Here is an 18,790-nt window from a genome sequence, read left to right on the forward strand (position 1 = left end):
CAAGTGCATGACATGGCGTCGCTGATTGCTGGCAGTTGAGTTACACGCTGGTGTAACTCAACACTAATCCACAGCTGATCAGCAGTGGAAACAGTACAAACTGACCCAAGGCAAACTGGGGCACCTGCCTGCACTCACACTGCTAATGTGAGACCCCGACCAAGACACTTTGATTTCATGCCTGGTCTTCTCCCCCCGGATCTCATTATGAGAAGGTCACTGTGAGGCCACCGCATGGGGGGGGGGGGGCGTTAAACACAGATGAGACGACAAACCATCACAGATACATACAAGTGAACATGAGACTGGAATTTTAAACATTCCTGAAAGACAAGTGAAAATCTTTGCATCCATCAGTTCAAATCCAAGTGTAGATTTAATGTCAGTGCAACTGTATGTTCCATAATGAGAGGCTGAGTGGAATGATGTTGTGCAGCATAGTCGGTGGTGTATAGGGGTATTATGTTTTTAGCATCTGCCAAGGAGGCTATGTTTTCATCTGTGGTTTGTTAGCAGGATTATGCAAAAATGACTCACCCAATTTCCATGAGATTTGTGGAGGGGTTCGGGATCATCCAAGACAGAATCCATAAAGCGTTGTTGTGGATCCAGATCAGGGGGCAGATCCTTAAAACATATCGAAATCGGGTACTTTCCCCCCGAGAATAATTCATGGCTCTCGATGAAAAAAATCTGCCATGTTTAGGGGACTGATATTTATGAGTGTGCCTTGGCAGATGTATGAACTCTATTGATTGCCATTCTAGTTTAGTGTAGTATATATGAGGTGAGGTCTCTGGTGAAAAAGCCAAAAATAATAGACATAAACAAACTTTAATTTAACAAGGCATAACATCTTTATTGTTATACACATAACTTGATCTCCAAAGACTTTGCACAAATCAGTGGGGTAACATGAACCTTGAGATATCAAAAGTCTCCCACAGTTCCTCGTTATGTCCTCAAATACTCAAACAAGTACATCTGCCTTTCATATCCCCATAATGGTACATACAGTACAACCAATTAGAAATAAAAGTACTTTTTTTCCACTGTCAAACATTATCATATGTGCATTTACGTTACCAATTACAAACAAGTTATATCCATTGTCAAAATACAGGTGTGCAAATTGTTAGAAAAATACCAACTCATACCAGATTCTGGATTGTGCTCTGTAAAAATCCTTACAAATAGTATATAATAATCTATATATAAATGTCTCCGACATGCAATGTTGCATTTCAAAAAAATATCCCCCCATAAACAGACTGTTCTCTTAAACCCTCTGAAACTCCAGTCCTCACGATGCTCGTGTGAAGACGTGGAAAACAAAGAAAAACGAGGGCAAAGAAGGGCGAAGAATTAGATGTTCAGTCATTTGTTTTCTTGGTCTGCTTTTATTGTATAGATTTCAGTAGTTTTCTGGTAGTTATATATCGACAGTTTGCAGACATCTAACTGGCTGAAGCATCCTCCAAAATATACCGTGCTGCAGCAAAGAAACCCACAGCCATATTAAAGCCCTTTTTTATGATTACCAGTGTTCACAAACACGTCATTTGTACAATGAATAAATAATTAATCTTGGTAGTGATGACAAGTAAATGTCAAGCATGTAAATAACCACTTTTTTTTTTAAATCAAAGAAACTCATGCCATACCCGCAACAAAGACTAAACAGCTACGATGAAGCGAGTTAAAAAAGCATGATGGAGGTGATGACAACAGTCAGAGTGTCCCCCCCCACAACACAACAAAGTTAAGACAAGGATGGCATCTCTCCCCCTCGTGTTTCCTCATCTTTTTTCCGAGGTAAACAGTCGTACTGTAAAGACTTTTTTTTTTTTTTTTTCTTTTCTTTTCAAAGGCATCTCTCCTTCTCCCTGCTGCCACATTCCCCATGGCCTCAACCTGAATAAATTCACCTTCAACCATCCACAAGACTGCCCTGATCCAGTCTCATCAGCGTGTAAGCACTGCCGGGCCCACAGAAGCGGCTGCGTGAAATGCATCTATGCATCTATTGTTATATAAAACAACGAAAGCAAAGAATAGAATGAAGGAATTCAAGCAAAAAATGGTCTTGGCATGAAGTAATTTTCCTTCTGATTCAATAAATAACATAAGACATTTGCTACTTCAATCTCAACCTCCTGTCTAAACACAATGCCAGCTGGTAATCAACACTTTGTCCAGTCAGGCATATTCAAATTGTTCAACTAAATAAATTGAACATAGCATTTCTTTTTATAATAGTACAACCCTCTGTTTTAGGCAAAATATAGTAGCTTTACTTTGAAATAATAAAACATATTGCACGTTCAGTAACACGGATGTGTAATGTCAAATTACAACTAGAACTTTTCAAAAACAAAAGGGAAAAATAAATTTATCCACTCATTCTTAGATGAGAAATTTTCAACTACAAGCATTATGACTGCAGGCCACCAACATTCAGAGAACTACGATGAACGAAAAAAGAAGCTACAATAGAACAGAAAACAAACAAATGTTAAAACTGTACCATGCACGGGGAGTGTTTCAAAGCAGTGTATCCTGGGTAACAATGGACGGAGCTCGAGAAAGCTGCGGTAATAATTGGGTTAACCGAGTAAGACTGGCTAGTGACCGTGCTAGCACCGACTGCTGGCGGCGGCCGTGCCCAGTTTTCTGTTGCAAGAGTGGTGTGAAGCCCAGAAAACGCTCCGAACACTCGAGCACGCTCCCGCTGCGACTGTCCTCATTGCCCCCCCCCCCTCCGGTCGGCGGGCTCACATCTCCCCATCAAAACGTCAGATGGCAAAATAGAAAGGCAGCTGTTTGCTCCCGTCATCTAAAAGTGCATCTCCACACTCTTCTCCTCCAGCAAAGTCCGTCAGCCCACCGCTACCTCTGCCATGGCAGTGGGCCACAGAGACCAGTGCTTGGATCAGCACACGAGTGGGTTTCAATTACTTCTTTTTTCAGACTGTGTATGTTTGGTTGCATTTTTTAACTTTTTAAAAAAAATCTCACTAGACACAACATTTCACCTCAGCTTTTAGAGAAGCCAAAGGAGTGCTAATTCACGGGGCTGGCCCTGAAGAAGGCCCATGGCAGGTCGGTGTTAGCGTTGCCTTCCTCCTGATTCTCTTCGGTGTCACGCTGATTCCCAAACACCTACGGCCGCCCCCGTGTCTCACTGGCGCCATTTTCACTTTTCAAGGCCGGCGTTGCAACTGTACCGGTTGCCATGGCTTTACTGCAACATAAAAGATCATTTTGGATTTAATTGGCTGCTTTGCAATTGTCATACACACGTTGTGGGACATAAGACATGAGTTAAGACACATCAACATGACAAAAGCCCATTCGTTCTTCATAGATGTCTGAGAAAATAAAGGAACTTACCAGAGAAACAGCATCATCATGTCAGAAAATGGACAAATATAATTGCAAGGCCAATATTCAACAGCATTACCATAGCAACAAGGATCGAGTTAGGACCCTGCAAAACATGACATGATGATAAAGGTCAGACATCACAGAACAATCTACAACAACAGCATCAGCTCTGTGCTGCAGGTGTCTGTTCACAAATCATGGTCATTAACAATCTGTTGACACTTTGGATAATTCACTGTTTTGATGAAAGAGGAAACTAAAACCGCGCTCTTATCTTCAAGGTAACAAGCTGGAGGCAATACCCTGTTAGCTTAGCTTAGTGCAAAGACCAGGAAAAGGGTCTGGCTCTGTCAAAAAACAAAAAATCCATTGAGAATAAAATCTCAGCACTTTCTCGCTTATAAAACAAACAAATCAATGTTTTGCACACTTGGATTTTATCATTTTTAAAGACAGAATGTGTTGATGGTTGAGTTCAAGCCCTAAAATGCAAATAAGCAACTTTACTAAAATATATCAATCTTTCCTCCAGAAACCTTTCCCCCTGATACTTACTGTTTCTCCGCTGTTTTCTGCGATCTCCATACTGGCTTTCTTTGTGTCTGCGAGGCTCTTTGGCTTTTGGGAATCCTGCTTCCTGAGTTTCTGGTCGCTCTTGCTCTCCCGTATGGAGGCCGGCTTAGGAGTAGGGGTGCTATAGGACTTGGGGGGTTGTGGGGGCATACGTGCCAGGGCCAGGGCACTAAGCTCTTCCTCTACATCCTCCTCAGGGTCCGGGGGCGGAGGGATCCTTGTGGGGGTCTTGACATAGTAACTGTGGTACTCAGTGTGGAGCTGCCCGTTGACTGGAATTGCTGGGGGCTGTGGAGGAGGAGCAGATGCTTGGGTGGGCTGCTGAACCTTAGCGGGTTTAGGTGGAGCCTCGATGTGCACTTGAGAATTTTTGGGGCCATCGGTGACGGGCTGCCTCTCCTCTTTACTCAGCTTTCTGCCAGATCGCTCATCCTTGCTGGTCTTTAGACTTGACTTCTCCTCTTTGCTCGTCTTGCGGGACGGTTTCTCCTCTTTGCTGGTTTTGCGGCTCGTGCTGTTGGCGAGGTGACCCTTTTTCTTGCTGGAGTGGGGTGAGGGGGGAGGTGAGGCTCCAGGACTGATCACAGGGGAGTGGGGAGGAGTCGTACCTTTGCGGTAGAAGTGAGGAGAATCTCTCAGGGAGTTCTCCTTCTTTTCAACAGGGACCTCTTTAATCTCCACGGGCTCCTTTGATTGTTGTTTCACGTAGTCAGGACCTGCAGAGATGAGAGAGGTGACACACATTAACATAACAGATAATCTAGAGGAATAAACTAAATAGGCTCTTTTAGTACCATAATCAACACATTACACATTATACAAGTGTATTGAAATGTCAGAACAATAAATTGTGTTATGAGTCGCTGTATGGAAAGAGACAGACCTGTGTTTCCTTGTGTTTTGCTAAACTAAGCTAATCACTATAGCTTGAAAAATATAATATTTACCTTGAAAATCATTACTTTAAGTTAAATCTATGTTTGTAAATCAGTCTTGTTGCTACACTTCTGTTTTTATACATAATACACAAATGAGATACGACTTTGCACAGATACAGGCTAGCTTTTTCCCGTCTCTATGCTAAGATAGCATCCATGTCATGATAAAACACGAGAGGCACATCTGAGTGCCCTGAAATCAGAGGTTCAGACATAGTTCAATGATGACAAATGAGGTTACCACACCCCGAAACCATGTGAACGCTATTCTGAAATTTCTTATCAAGCAACTGGATATACTGCGAGCTACATTTAAACTAAATCTGGCCCTCAGCGCTCTCAAATAAAATATTCATGAATCAACATTATATATGCAATCATTCCTTCTTTAGTCCTCTGCAAAGACTAAAGGAGGGAGGGAGACAGTGAGAAATAGATGATTAATGCAGAGTCACAAACAGCATTTCACAAAGGAAGCCTCCTCTGCAGGCTCATCCATATCAACTCAGCACCCGACCAACATGGCCGCACAGATAAAACGTCAACCTGAGGAGCAGGGATGCATCTTTATGTCTGGGGAGGCTCATTCTGACTGTTTCTCAGTTTATGGACTGAGATTCTGTTGCTGTTTCATTATGGACATCATGCAGGACTCTAATGTTTGAACAATAAAGTCTGAATCTGAATGTAAATGTCTTTTTGCATGTGAGGAAAAAAAAAATTGCGCTTTATCCCCCCTTTTGTTCTGTAGTGAATTAATATTTATTGGAGACATCAGGCTCTTTGTTTGCCTGTTGTTTTTTTTCACTTCGCCTAAATTAGACGGTGTCAGAGTGACTAAGACAGGGACAATGGTGCTTTGTTTGAAGTGCATCAGATGGTACGAGCAGAAAAGGATCCTCGGCATCTCATGTAGCCAATTTGAATTAGCAATACTAATCTAAAAATTATAGACAAAAGATGTGATTCTGCAGGGAATGATTTGGAGGACAGATTACAGAGCTCTACCGCTATAATATTATTTCACGCTGGGACATTCAGTATTTGTTGAGTCACTGGGTTTGGAAAAGGCTTCATGTGCCAGATCAATCCAACGGATTTGCGAGACCTCTCTCGTAGCGCACGGCACCTGTACGCCCATTAGGATTGCGCGCAGTAATTCAAAAGAAAATAATTAATATTGATTTAGATTTCACACTCATCACTTCTTGGAGCAATTATGCAAACACTGCATCCAGAAGGGGACAAGTGCATCTCACCCCACACCAGCGTAAACAGCGTGACCGTGTAATCTTTCGGGGCCTCGGTACGCGTAAGCCCAAAGTATTTTTCGGCCGCATGGCATTCCTAATTTGTTTCATAACTGCCACGACCAATAAGACCCACTACAAAGACACGGGGGGACATTTGGACATCTGCAGGGCTTAATGTATCTGCCGAGCTTAATTTCACACCATAACTCAATAAGAGTCGGGGCTTCGTGGGCGGGCCCCGAGCAGTTTCGCTGTGTTTGTGGATGGAATCCTGCAGGGGGGTTCCAAGCATTTTCTGAATGGTTCTCTCCCAGTCTCTCTCTCTCTTTCACACACACACAGTACTTCCACTACAGACATGTTAAATCCCACAAACCCCCAAGAATTCACATTATATTCCACAAATTAAAGTGTTTTCATAATTTCATTAAGAAAACTGAACTGCAAATGGAATATACCATATATATTATTGGAACTTTTGCGTGGTTGTTTTGTAGATATGTGAGCATGTGAGGATCCTCTTGTGGAGACTGAGTGAAGATTTATTATACGTACTCTACCGAGGAATCCTGTTAGGTCAGCTGGAACATGTACTGGGGACTCAATTACCCAAATAGCTGTGGTGTTTCTTTCATCTGAGCATTGAGTCTGTAGCCTTCCAAAGAGGGTCACTAAAATAGGCCAGGGATGGTATTAGTCATGACCACGACAAAAATAATTGACACAAACTCAAATAAGAACAAATAAAAATATGGAATACGGCATTGTCAAATACCAATTATGTGTATACAACAATACTTTCATCATTACCAAGACAAGCTTAGCTGCACTTTACTGTATCTCTCATCATTGTGTCTTTGAGATTATTAGAATTCAGGCTTTTGTTTATGCTGTAGGTTGCCAGTTCTGTTCATGTTAATCCATAGCACATTTTCTGCTCTGGTGCACTCTGAGCAAAACACACACACACACACACACACACACACACACACACACACACACACACACACACACACACACACACACACACACACACGCACACGCGCACACGCACACACGCAGCCATATACTAAACATGACGGATCGGCTGTTTGAGCCCCAGTCTAACCCCTGCTGACCTTAATATGAGATAAACAGCAGTAACATGAGGGGGAGCTTCAATGAGACCTGAATATGTGTGTGTATGCGTGTATGGGAGGAAGTAGTACAGTGTCACACATCTGCTGCCACTGTACATCAGTCTGGATTCATATCAGGAGACAGTAGTTTATAATCTAATCTTCTTGGCCCCAAAGTTCAAAGGCTGTGCAGCATCCTTGGCCCAGTAGGAAATATATTTCTGTCACCATTCAAATCTTTTTTTTCATGAAGAGCTGACAATCAAACACTGACCCGAGGCGTCTGTTGCTGGTGTTTTGTCTTTACATGCTCGTCAGATGCACAGAGCAGGACAGAAATATACAGTTCCTACGGCAAAGTGTTTGCACAAGCATGAGTCTATGTCACTTATAATTAATTGTATTTCTTCCAAGGGGTATAGTGAAAAGCATTTGCATTTTCCAATATTGTGTTTGTGAGGCATTAGATTATTTTCTTATGTATTCATAGACTCAGCTTGTTCTCTACACTTTTTATGTTTAAGATTCATGACTCAATTTGTAGCTTTTAGATTTTCTCTATCTTCCTCCTACACACACTGGCAGATGGGCAGGGGGGCGGGGGATTACATCCACCACTGTAGCACGCACAGAAACTCATACATTTGTACTAATACACACACGTGCAAATAAACTATCATCTGTGTAATCACTGTCTTCCTGTTCTTTGTTTTTAAGTGGCCACATGCAAAGACAAACATGGAAGGCCACACATGAACTGATGTGTAATTGATAGAGACACGACTCGCTGGAAGATGCTGAGCCGGATGAGGAAACATCAGCAAACACTGCAGAGTTGTTCCACCGCACACAAATATTACATATAATAGATACAGACACACTTGTTTCCAAATACTGAACAAAAAGTTACACTTTCTCAAGTCCCACTTTCTGTCATGTTGCTTTCAGACATGCACTGAACTCTGGACATTTTCCTGAGAATATCCAGAGGGACTGTATGTGAAAACGCAAATGTCTAGGAAAATTTCTTCAGGGATTTTCCGGGAACTTTTCCAGCCAGCCCCCTGGTAAAATGTCCGGATAATGTCCAAGGACGAAAAAGATGTGCCACGCATGTAGAAATCAACTTGGAAAGACAACAAGATACGCTAACACATAATTGCAGCAGAATCTCTACATCACGTCCTGCCTCCTGCATGTTCCTCCCAGGCACCATCTGAATGTCCTGGACATTTCTGTCATTGTGAACGTATCTGACCTGGACAATCTCCTGCTGCTTTCTTCATATGTGAAATGCAAACTTTGAAAAATGTCCAGAGTAAATTTTTCCAGATTTTCTTCTCTTCGTGCAGTGAGACCTTTGAAGTTACTTCATTTAATTACATTTTTTTTAAATAATGACAGTTTCAACAAAAAGAAAATGATTTTGAAATCTGTCAGGGATCTGATTAGCAGTTTCTTCACATCATTTATATTCTTTATCCTTGAAAGTAATGAGACATTTTAAAATAACTCTTCACAGGCTTGAAACGTATGCCTCGACACCTGCTGCTGTGAATATAAAGCAGCACCTGCTCATGTCTGGCTCTCAGCCCTGACAGGTCCAGGCTTTTATGGTTCCACCTGGTCTCAGTGTACCTTGACTGGGTCAAACAGGGCGGGACAGGACCCCCCCCTCCTCCAGTCACCGACTGAAGGAAGGGACAGCTGCTCTCCGACAGCCCCGGTGAGCGTGGGGGCCGAGCTCCTCTCAGTACGTAAGGATTTCAGCTATGTCTCCATTAGACCCCGGCGAGCACACATCAGCACCAAATATAGCCCAATTAACGTCACAGCCACAGGCCACGCCCAGCTAACCCTTGCTGCTGCCCCTCCAGGGTGCTGTGTGTGAACCAATCATAAAGGTCAGGGTCCCGTTCCCTGTGACCCCGTCCTTCCTTTTGAAGTGTACACTCCCAATCTGGGTGATAATCTGCTATGAGTCTGAAATGCCAATTACAAACAACAAGGGGTTTAGACTCCTGGTTGTTACCCTAGAGGACTTGTTAGAAGCGGAGGGACGGAGGTAAGTGAGAATATTTCCACTGTGGACATGGACGTTGAGGAAGCAACTCAGATTAGTCCGGGAAAGTCAAACAGATTCCCCATAATGCTGGGATTGACTTTGACATTCAGACAGACAAGGTGATCAGCAAAGAACAAACTTGATTCTGCACTCACTTAGTTCAGTTTTTTTTCAAACTATACAGTTATTTCTCCCTCAGTGATGATCTTGCCAGGAAGCTGCAAATAGGGGAACATGTTTACACTCAATATGATCTAACCTGCCACAGGATAAACTGTGAACCAGCAATAAACACACAAAGTAGGCCATCCTGGATTTCCCAGACTGCTCTTACTGCTTCTCCTGTAATAATCACATTTACATAGTACAAAACAAAGACTTCCATAAACTAAAAATAAAATTATGTGCAGAATACATTAAACGGAAAATAGATTTGGCTTATTACAGGTGCCTGTCTGGCTCACCTAGGCTTACCAGATGCATGCTTACATAACTGCAACGTTAAATTGCGCAGCTCAGATATCACCCTGCATTGCACATTATTATGACATCATCCACTCTCTCATTCATGATCCGACTTATAAGGCAAGAACACTCTCCACGCAGACGTGTGAACGTGGAGATCACCCGGCCTGCCAAGCATGACCACTGTTTTCCACAACACAAACAGGCCGCGGGATGTCTCTGGCCCTGGGGCGCGCCATTTCTGTGGCTTAGTGGAGGGACATGCTTGAATGGGGTCCCATTGTCAATCTATTTGTCACCCACTATTTTGTGGTGGCCTGTGGCGAGGACCCAAGGTCGATTAGCTCACAGGACTAAATATAATACACGCAGTTGAAGAGGAAAGGCTGGTATACATCTTACATGGCAAATAAAAATAAACAAAAACTGTGCGATTTTGCAATTTCACAAGAGGTTTTGAGTAACATATAAAAGAGCCTGTATCCTAATAACAACTTTAACACAGTTTGAAGTTAATTCAAATGATTCTAAAAATGTGTCTGATCTGGTTTGTCGATAAATGCTTGATTAAGTCTTAAAGTTTTTTGCAGGGACAAATTCTTCTCAATTCATATGTGAAAATAATAGAAACATTTGAATTGTTCCTATAGTCTGATATTGGCCTTAGGTTCCACCTCTGACCCCAACTGGCATACTGCTGTTTCACCAAAAAGGATCTCACACTATTTATGCAGTATGACATGTGCAGCATTTCCTTGTAAAACTCAGCTTACCCAGTAAATGAACTACACAGAGTTGAGTCGGAAGCCTACGCTGTGACCTGCTGCATAGTATGGCAGGGTGCCTGCTGAAGCTGCAGGCAGAAGAAAGTTGAGAACTGCTCGATATCAGGAGCAGGAGCCCTCTCCTTCACCCCTCACACACCTGCAAGCTATTTCTAAGTTTAATATGATAGGAAAAAAAACACCATTAAAAAAACAATATCTCACTCCCACCCTTTTCTCAGCTGTTACAACCGGCCTTTGACAGCAAAGACAAGGCTCCTATCCAGAATACAGTAGTGGGCTTCCAGCTTTGTCCCGGCACAAACACAGTCCTCCATTGTGGTGTTAGAAGTCATCCTCAGTATCTCTTGTCTTCGGCCCCGCAACCACAAAACCCTCTGCTTTTGTGCACCCAGAACAAGCTCATTACAGACTCCGAGCAAGCCTGTGTAAACAGCTCTAAAACTGTGCAAACATTATTCATACAATGTGCCCAGCGTGGTCTGAGTGGACAAAGTGGTTGCTTGAGGATGCTGTAGCTAACAAAAGGGATAGTGGAGGTGAGGGGTGGATATTAGATCGCTGTGGCTGGATAAATGCAGCACTGTTGGGGGTGAACCCCTCATGAAGCCCCCCTCAAGGACACGCCTGCATATCCATCTCTGGGTCAGTCATGTCCACAATGTCTGAAAACCTTGTCTAACACGCTTGCACGCAAATTAGGCCACTTGAAATAGTTAAAGGATTGTGTTTCACCAAGTGCAGTGGACTGACCCTTCAGTGCTTCTGTGGTCTGAGTTACTGGGACAGTGGGAAAGTGTGTGGGGAGAGTAACGTTTCAGCTACTTGGAGAGCACATACTCGTAGAAGCTTATGCTTAAAGGTTACCTGGTTGGTAGAAGTTGGGGGAGAGCTCCCTGGCAACCGCCCTGGCAATTTCAGAGTCGTGCACAGCAGAGACAGCGGCCTGGTCCGCAGCCTCGCTTTTTGTCCTGGCATGGGCCGTTCTGCAGAAACACAAACGGGACAATATTCAAGTCAATAATGAGGATGGAAACCAGTGTGGTAGAATAAAACATGGAAACATTCATGAACACATATTTCAAATTTTTCTATAAGAACTCAGTGTATAAGTTTTATCTCTCTCTCTTTCTTCTCCTCCTCCATCCCTCCCTTCCTCTCTGTCCTCATCTTTGAGCTGTAACACACAGCCCATCCCTCCCCCTGTGCTTCTATCTCAAATCCAAATCCTGATTTTCCAAATGGAGCGCAGCCACATCCAAGCAAGACCTTAATCCAGTCTGGAGCACTGCAACTGCTGCTGGTCCACCAGGGAGCAGAGACCCAAAGGCATAACCATGGATACACATGTATCGCCTTGTATCGTAAAGTCACGCATCATATGCCTGTCAGGCTGATACTGTAGCAAAAGAATATTGATAAACCTAAAAATGAAAATGCTGTGGGAAGTCTAACATACTCACTTGGAAGTACTTTCAATTCCTAATCTATGACCGTCCATCTAAAAATGACGACACACCCACGCACCAGAATGAGCTTGGGTTCACATCTGCTGAGCTATGCTGATGCTCAAAAACGGAAAAGGCAGAAGAGTAATGTGTTTTGGGATCAATGTGAGCTTAGCGTTAGCACTGAGAGGCATTATGGGTGCGTACCATGGTGAGACAGACAGAGGCTGGGTGGTGACCTGCTTAACAAATCCCTTGAAAACTCCACCAGGAGATACAGACACGTAGTCCCACTGATCATGCAAACACAAAATATAATAATGACCCCTGTGACCCCAGGAGAACTCGCCGCTGCTGCCTTCGAGGCCAAATCATGCAGTTATACGACATGCATCAGTTAGAGCCAGTGGATGAGTCACTTCATGTATGAGCAGATACTGAGACGACAGCAAAATGCTCCAACAATACATGACAGTGCAACATTGACTGCCGGGATCCAGAGTTTGTCCGAGTGTCACTGTAAGTATTGACAGCTGTGCCTCATGCCCTGCTTAACCCAACTCATCCATCTTCCTCTCCCTCTTTCTTTCAGCATCCCTTCTCCCTTTCAATCAAAGCCCCTGTTTTTTTTCATCCTTTTCCATCCAGCTATTGACGTTGCCTCCCCTCATCCCTCACTCCCCTCCTCCCCTCCCTCTGTCTTTCTGTCTGAGTGACCCCAAAGGACAGATGTCTCTATTTCAGACTGCTCCTCTGTCCTTGGACTCCGGGCTTGTTTTTGATGGGCTCGGACAGTGAGATATTAAAATGCATGAGAAGCCATATGCCGGTCGGAGAGAATGGACCGTTTTTTCCTCTCCAGAAATAAGTTGTTGCCTCGACCGCAGCAGACAGAGGACACACTCAAGACAGAGGACAGCAAAGTCTCTGGAAGACACTGACCAGCTGCAGATTCGAGAATTTAAAAACAGCCACAAGTATAACACACAATTCTTTGCTTCTTGACATGAACTATTACAGATATGTAGGAGCTGACATTAAAGCATTCCAGTTACATCACACCGCTGACATGTATACCGCAGACATCCACTTGCCACACATGCTACAACAAGGACGTACATGTGTCTATTTCTGAAATGTGTGAAATGTGTAGCTGAATGAAAGGAGGCATGAATGAGTCATAAATGCGCACAGCGTGCACCGCGACGTATTCCGAGGATCTTAACAGTTCCCTTTAGGTGGAGCGGGCATTATGGAAGTCGTGGACAGAGTCAGGAAGCGACGTCGGCTGTTCCCAGACAGGATGTCTGGTGGTGGGAGGTGACAGGCAGAGAATGATGGGGGCAGAGGAGAGGTGTGACAGAGCAGTGGGACAAGAGGAGAGTGCAATGGAAGGCGAGAAAACATGGGCATGTGCATGAAGAGGAAAGGGCTGGTTGGTTTCTCTTCCTGGCATCAGTAAATTCTATCTTGATGGCTTTTAATCCAGCTATTGAGGAATGCTGGTGTCTTGGCATCCAGGTCCTGAGGGTAATATCACTAACTAGCTGCTAACTTGCTGTTTGGCAGAGCGGCCGACTACGAATGATCCCTATCACATTACAAGTAGTAACTTAATCTATTCTTAATTAAAAAAGATGTTGATATTGTTGTGAGTAGCCCACACACTGGCATCAACACAACATGCTTTGACATAGAGACAAAATACATACAAACACATTTTCTAATATTGAATTGTCTTAAAGACAAATTCATGGTAAAAAATCTGGGTAAACAACAAAATAAAAGCTCATAATTGACCTTTGGAAAGGTTCTATAACTTGTCAGAGATTCTGCACCCTCCCTATTTGATGCCCATCTGAATATAAAGCAACACCTGTTCATGTCTAGTTTTGGGCTCTGCAGGGGCGCTGCTCCAAGAAAGTCAAGCACCTGCTGATGCACACAAACACACACAACAGTTTGTAGAAATTTTGATAAAGAAGAAGGGAGCAGGGACTTTAAAGCAATTCCTTCTGGACTGAAGCATCGTTTGAGAGATGAGATTGATGAAGGGCTGCTGAGATCCACGGCTGTTTCATTACTGTGCGAAAGTGTTGAGTCAGTTTGGCAGCGAGCGCAGCCGATGCTCTTTCTCTCCGTGCAAAGTGTCTCTCTGTGTGTGTGTGTGTGTGTGTGTGTGTGTGAGTGTGTGTGTTTGAGATAGAGGATGATGGGAAGAGAGACAAAGAGGGAAGAGGTATGGAGATAGAAAGAGACAGAAGTGGAGAGAGAGAGACAGAGAGTGAGACAGATTGCCCCGCTGAAGACTCCTGGATATTTAGAACTGCTGAGGTATGCATCTCAGCCTCTCTAATTTTACTGTAGGGTTAAATTTCAAACCCTGGCTCCCATGTGGCACCGTGCATCCTCCTTTAAAGTTTGTCTCCCGCAGGATATACGGTTTGTGTGTATCTGTATTATGTGCCTGTTGTGTGTGTCATGTGTGCAAATTCCCTTGAGTGGAGCCTCTGTCCATCACTCCCCAGGCTATGGCCTATTTGAGGAATGTCCCGTTTGTATATGCTGACACAGTTCTGCACCCCTCCCTTCGCCTCTTGGTCCCCTCTTCTTCAAATACCCCCTCTCCTTTCTCTTTTCCTCATCTCTCCATCTCACTGACCTATTCCCCCTCCCCCTCAGTCCAGGCGGGTTAATGCTGACTGGTACAGTATATAATAAGATAGAAGATGAACGGACCTCGTCCGCGGTAAACATCCGCACTCGACAAATTCGCTTTTAACTCCATCACCCTCTTCATCATTCTCTTCATCACTTTCATCGGCCATGACCATGAGAGAACTACTACTATACAGCAGGGGTCATATTTCAAGAACACGCTCCATTTAGGCCGTGACGCCCTCGCTCTAAGTGCACAGATCTGCTTTGTGAGAGGATGTTATATATCAACAGAAATTACTGCCGTGCAGCTCGTCCAGACAGGCTACCAGGTCCAAAGCGGCGGCGCAGAAAATCACAGAAAGTCTGCACAAATTAGCACTTAGCTTGGCCTGCACACATCTCTTATAGTCCTGCAGGCCTTTGCTATTGAAAACCCAGCTGGTGCTAATTCAGGATTACTCAAGCGTGACCAACACTGTTAGCAGTTAGCTAAGACAGAGTCTGAAATTATTCAGGAATTATTCCTGAGCTGAGGTCTGGTCTCGCATTACCAGGGGCTGCAGCAAATGAGGCTTTAAATGGGAAACAGAGAGGCTGTTCTTACGAGATAAGCTAACTTTATCCAGATACGGTGCTGTATAATGAGAACATGACAAGAGTCACGTTAACTGATGCATATATATAATGCGCTTAAAGCACTTAACATGTCAGAACATCTGAGTGGTTTGACAGGTTGGGGCTCTGATCCTTTCTATTCTATTAAACAGCTTTTCTTAATTTTTTTCTAATCTTAACCTATAAAACCATACGCTGTCTGGATCACGCTCCTCACATTTAACAATAAAATGGGGGCTTTGTTCAGCATATAAATAACTTAACTTGGTAGAGCAGGCGAATACAAATACACAGAGCACTGCAGCAGCATTGAAAACTACAGGTACAGGTACTTAAATAAACGGAACAGGGTGCGACAATGAAAAAACACTGGCAAGGACGAAAAGCACAAGCCAGGGTACTGTAGAAGGAAAAGACATGCGAGACATGTTTGGGACACACTGAGGATTGCATTTATAGAGAAATCCTGCAGGTACACAATCAGTTGAACTGGATGTATAGGCACAATGTGACAATAGCTAAAAGAAACTTGCTTTACGTTATATACAGTCAATGCGTTAAGGCATGAAAGTGCTATAAAATGTCTAGTTGGTTACAAATTTGTGAAAAAACAAACTTTAATACAATTTAATGCCTTGGAGTCATGTTTGATTTTTATGGACATGATAAAAAGCGATACTCGAGACCTCACCTAGACTTCATCCAAAAACACATGGTCACAGGTTGGTATGACCCTGCATCAGGTTTTCAGAGTGTGAATACCTGGAAGTGCTTCTTACATCCCAATGTGAATAAGCATACACTGAATTGCTGTTTTATAATAAACACTGTGCATTCTGTGGTATGTAACAGGCTCTTTTATCTTGAAGGTCTGATACGCTCTCGTCTGAGTGCTGATATGAATGCGTATGGGTGCGCTGAGAGAGCGACACACAATCCCTTGCTGAGATGATCCCTCTGGTTTTGGTGAAGGGCAATGGCATAGATTCAGACCTCAGCTCTGCGCTCTTTGTGTCAACACTGCCGGTGAAACATGGCCACAGCTGATACAGCTAATGACACTAAGGGGGAGGGGCCAATGGAGGCTTAACCACACGCTGCAGAAAATTATGATTTTGATTTTACTGTCGCCTCAGTTTTTGTTTGTCACTGCTGGAAAAAAAATCATGAGGAGGGATGAGGGAAAAGCAACTAATAAACCTGAGAGAATCAAACCAACATGATTCAAATAAGCCATTTTAGTATCTGAACAAAAATAATATTCAAATGATCTAACAAAAAAAAACAGTTTCTTTTCTCTGCACGCTCCTAAAGTTTGATCAGATAAAGCAAATTAGGAACTTAAGTGCGTGCAACCAACTTGTGTATTGTAAAATTGATTGCAATGGGAATTCATGTAATTACTGGCAATCATGATTCCTTAATAAAGCCCATAACTTGTGCAGTGAACATCATCGCATACAAAGTTTTAAGGTATTTATGGATTAGATGCAAATCTTTAAGGAAAGATTAAGTAAAATGAAGTAATAATATATATATATATATGATTTCAGTGAGTTACATATGGTAAAGTATGATTGGTAATCAATATCCAGAATAAGAATCTCTATCAGTGCATCCATGTTTATTTGCACATTTGCCCGAGGCCCAAAGGCCAATTTAAAATGAATATTTGAGCTCGACTTAAATGTTAATCAGATGTGTATATTGTTGTTAATTCAGTTTCCATTGGTGGACTAGGTAACAAACCAAAACTAGGGACGACATTACCCCTAAAAAGTATCAATTAATTGGAAAAACTGAACTCAAGATGGACGTCAGCATCTGACTTCCAGTTATTGTGTCGCTATAGAAGCATCAAAGAGTCAAGCATTTCTACAAGAACCTGAGGTTGTGCTGCATCGCCCTTGTGCACATGCTGTATCCACAAAGACAGACACACACACACAAGGGCCCAGTAATGCAGATACAAAACATTCGGTCACATTACTATGCAAACGCAACACAACATATACACATGCAGACGCACACATACAAAGGCTTTAGAACCACACCTTAGAGAAATGAGCTACCTCTCATGCAAATAAATGTTAATGCAGACACACACACACGAAATCAGCATAAGAAGTTGAAAAGGACCATCACTGAGCAGCACCATAATGAGGCCCACTGGGAATCAGAGAATCAGTATCGATGAAGGACATTTATTTGCAGTGTTTGGAATATTACATAGTTTTTATCTCTATAACCATAAATACACTGTAAATCCAACGATTGAAATCAGGCAACTCTACACGAGCCTCCAAGGGTAACCACACATACAATGTGAAACCAACAGCGCCTCTTCACTCTGCTACTTTATAAAGAAAATCAACAAACGGCTGACACGATGATGACGGCTGTGAGGCAGTAACCACGGCAACCACCAGAGACACTTGAGCATGCTGTCTAACCAGGCATTTGGCCTGTATTAATGAATTTGCAAATGAACAAACCCACACTACAGCCCACTGTATGGGTGTAATCTTGGTGCATACGCACACATATATACACAAACAACCATTCAATCATGGGTCTCATTTAAATACGAGGCTCGACATCCGAAGCTGAACCTGTGTGAGTAAAGGTCACATCGCCTGGCAACCACTTGAGCTTAAGGAACAGTTTTAATTATGGTCTTTGCTCTCTCTCCTCCAATCTCCTACACACACACACACGCACAAACACACGCCACCATCGATTTCTTCTTTAGTGCAAAGCCAAAGGAAAGTATTTGTATTAGGTTACATCTGCCCACTGCTGAAAAACGGTGATGCAATCTTCACACTCTTGATTTTTTTCTGTCCCTATTTAATGGAAAATGTGCAAAAAACATAACTGCTAGTGACATAAAGAGTAAATTATTTTGAAAATCATGGATACAAGAATACATAATGATCATCAGCTGCAACTTCTAATGGTGTGTGAGTCAAGTCCTGCATCATATCAACGATATAATTCAAGAAAAGGTGATGGTGCTGGGTGAATATCCTCCTTGCACAGCCACGGTGTAACAGATTATGTAATCCTAAAGGAAATGCATCACAGACAGTCATCATCTATGCATGTGATTACAAGAGTAGTCGCATGCTTTAAGAGGGGATTCGGTGTGGGAAAGCAATACTCTGAATCAACAAGAGAAGTGATAACTCCGTAATCCAATCCATGAACATCTGGAGTGAAAGCGGCCTAGCTAGCCAATCAGAGTGGCTGAACAGATTTAGCAGGGCACATTAGTATCCAGAGGTTAAAGACACTGTGCCGTAACAGCAGGTACAAAAAATAAAAAAGAGACAGATTTTAAGAGTCACCTCAGGCAACAGAAACTGAAGCGACAGAATCACTGTTCTTGTGCCTCAAATAAACAGATGGCGACAATTAGGGGCAACTCTGGTGTTGGTACCATGGTTTATTTGTGCATTTTGAAGACATAAGGAATTAAT

The 18,790-nt window shown here is 43.0% G+C and overlaps 1 protein-coding gene across 1 annotated transcript in view; it reads right to left on the bottom strand.

Moving 5' to 3' along the window:
- Window positions 1-833: 833 nt before the first annotated feature.
- jph1a (junctophilin 1a) overlaps window positions 834-18,790 on the bottom strand; it is a 28,259-nt gene continuing 10,302 nt past the window's right edge. The window contains exons 3-6 of the mRNA XM_069512876.1: window positions 11,452-11,570; window positions 3,943-4,676; window positions 3,394-3,490; window positions 834-3,244 (exon numbers count right to left, since the gene is read on the bottom strand). Of these exons, the coding sequence (XP_069368977.1) occupies window positions 3,410-3,490; window positions 3,943-4,676; window positions 11,452-11,570 (934 nt within the window). The 3' untranslated portion in view covers window positions 834-3,244; window positions 3,394-3,409. The remainder of the gene's footprint in view (window positions 3,245-3,393; window positions 3,491-3,942; window positions 4,677-11,451; window positions 11,571-18,790) is intronic.

The sequence above is a fragment of the Paralichthys olivaceus genome, chromosome 17 (genome assembly GCF_024713975.1).
Source record: "Paralichthys olivaceus isolate ysfri-2021 chromosome 17, ASM2471397v2, whole genome shotgun sequence".
Taxonomy (NCBI): domain Eukaryota; kingdom Metazoa; phylum Chordata; class Actinopteri; order Pleuronectiformes; family Paralichthyidae; genus Paralichthys; species Paralichthys olivaceus.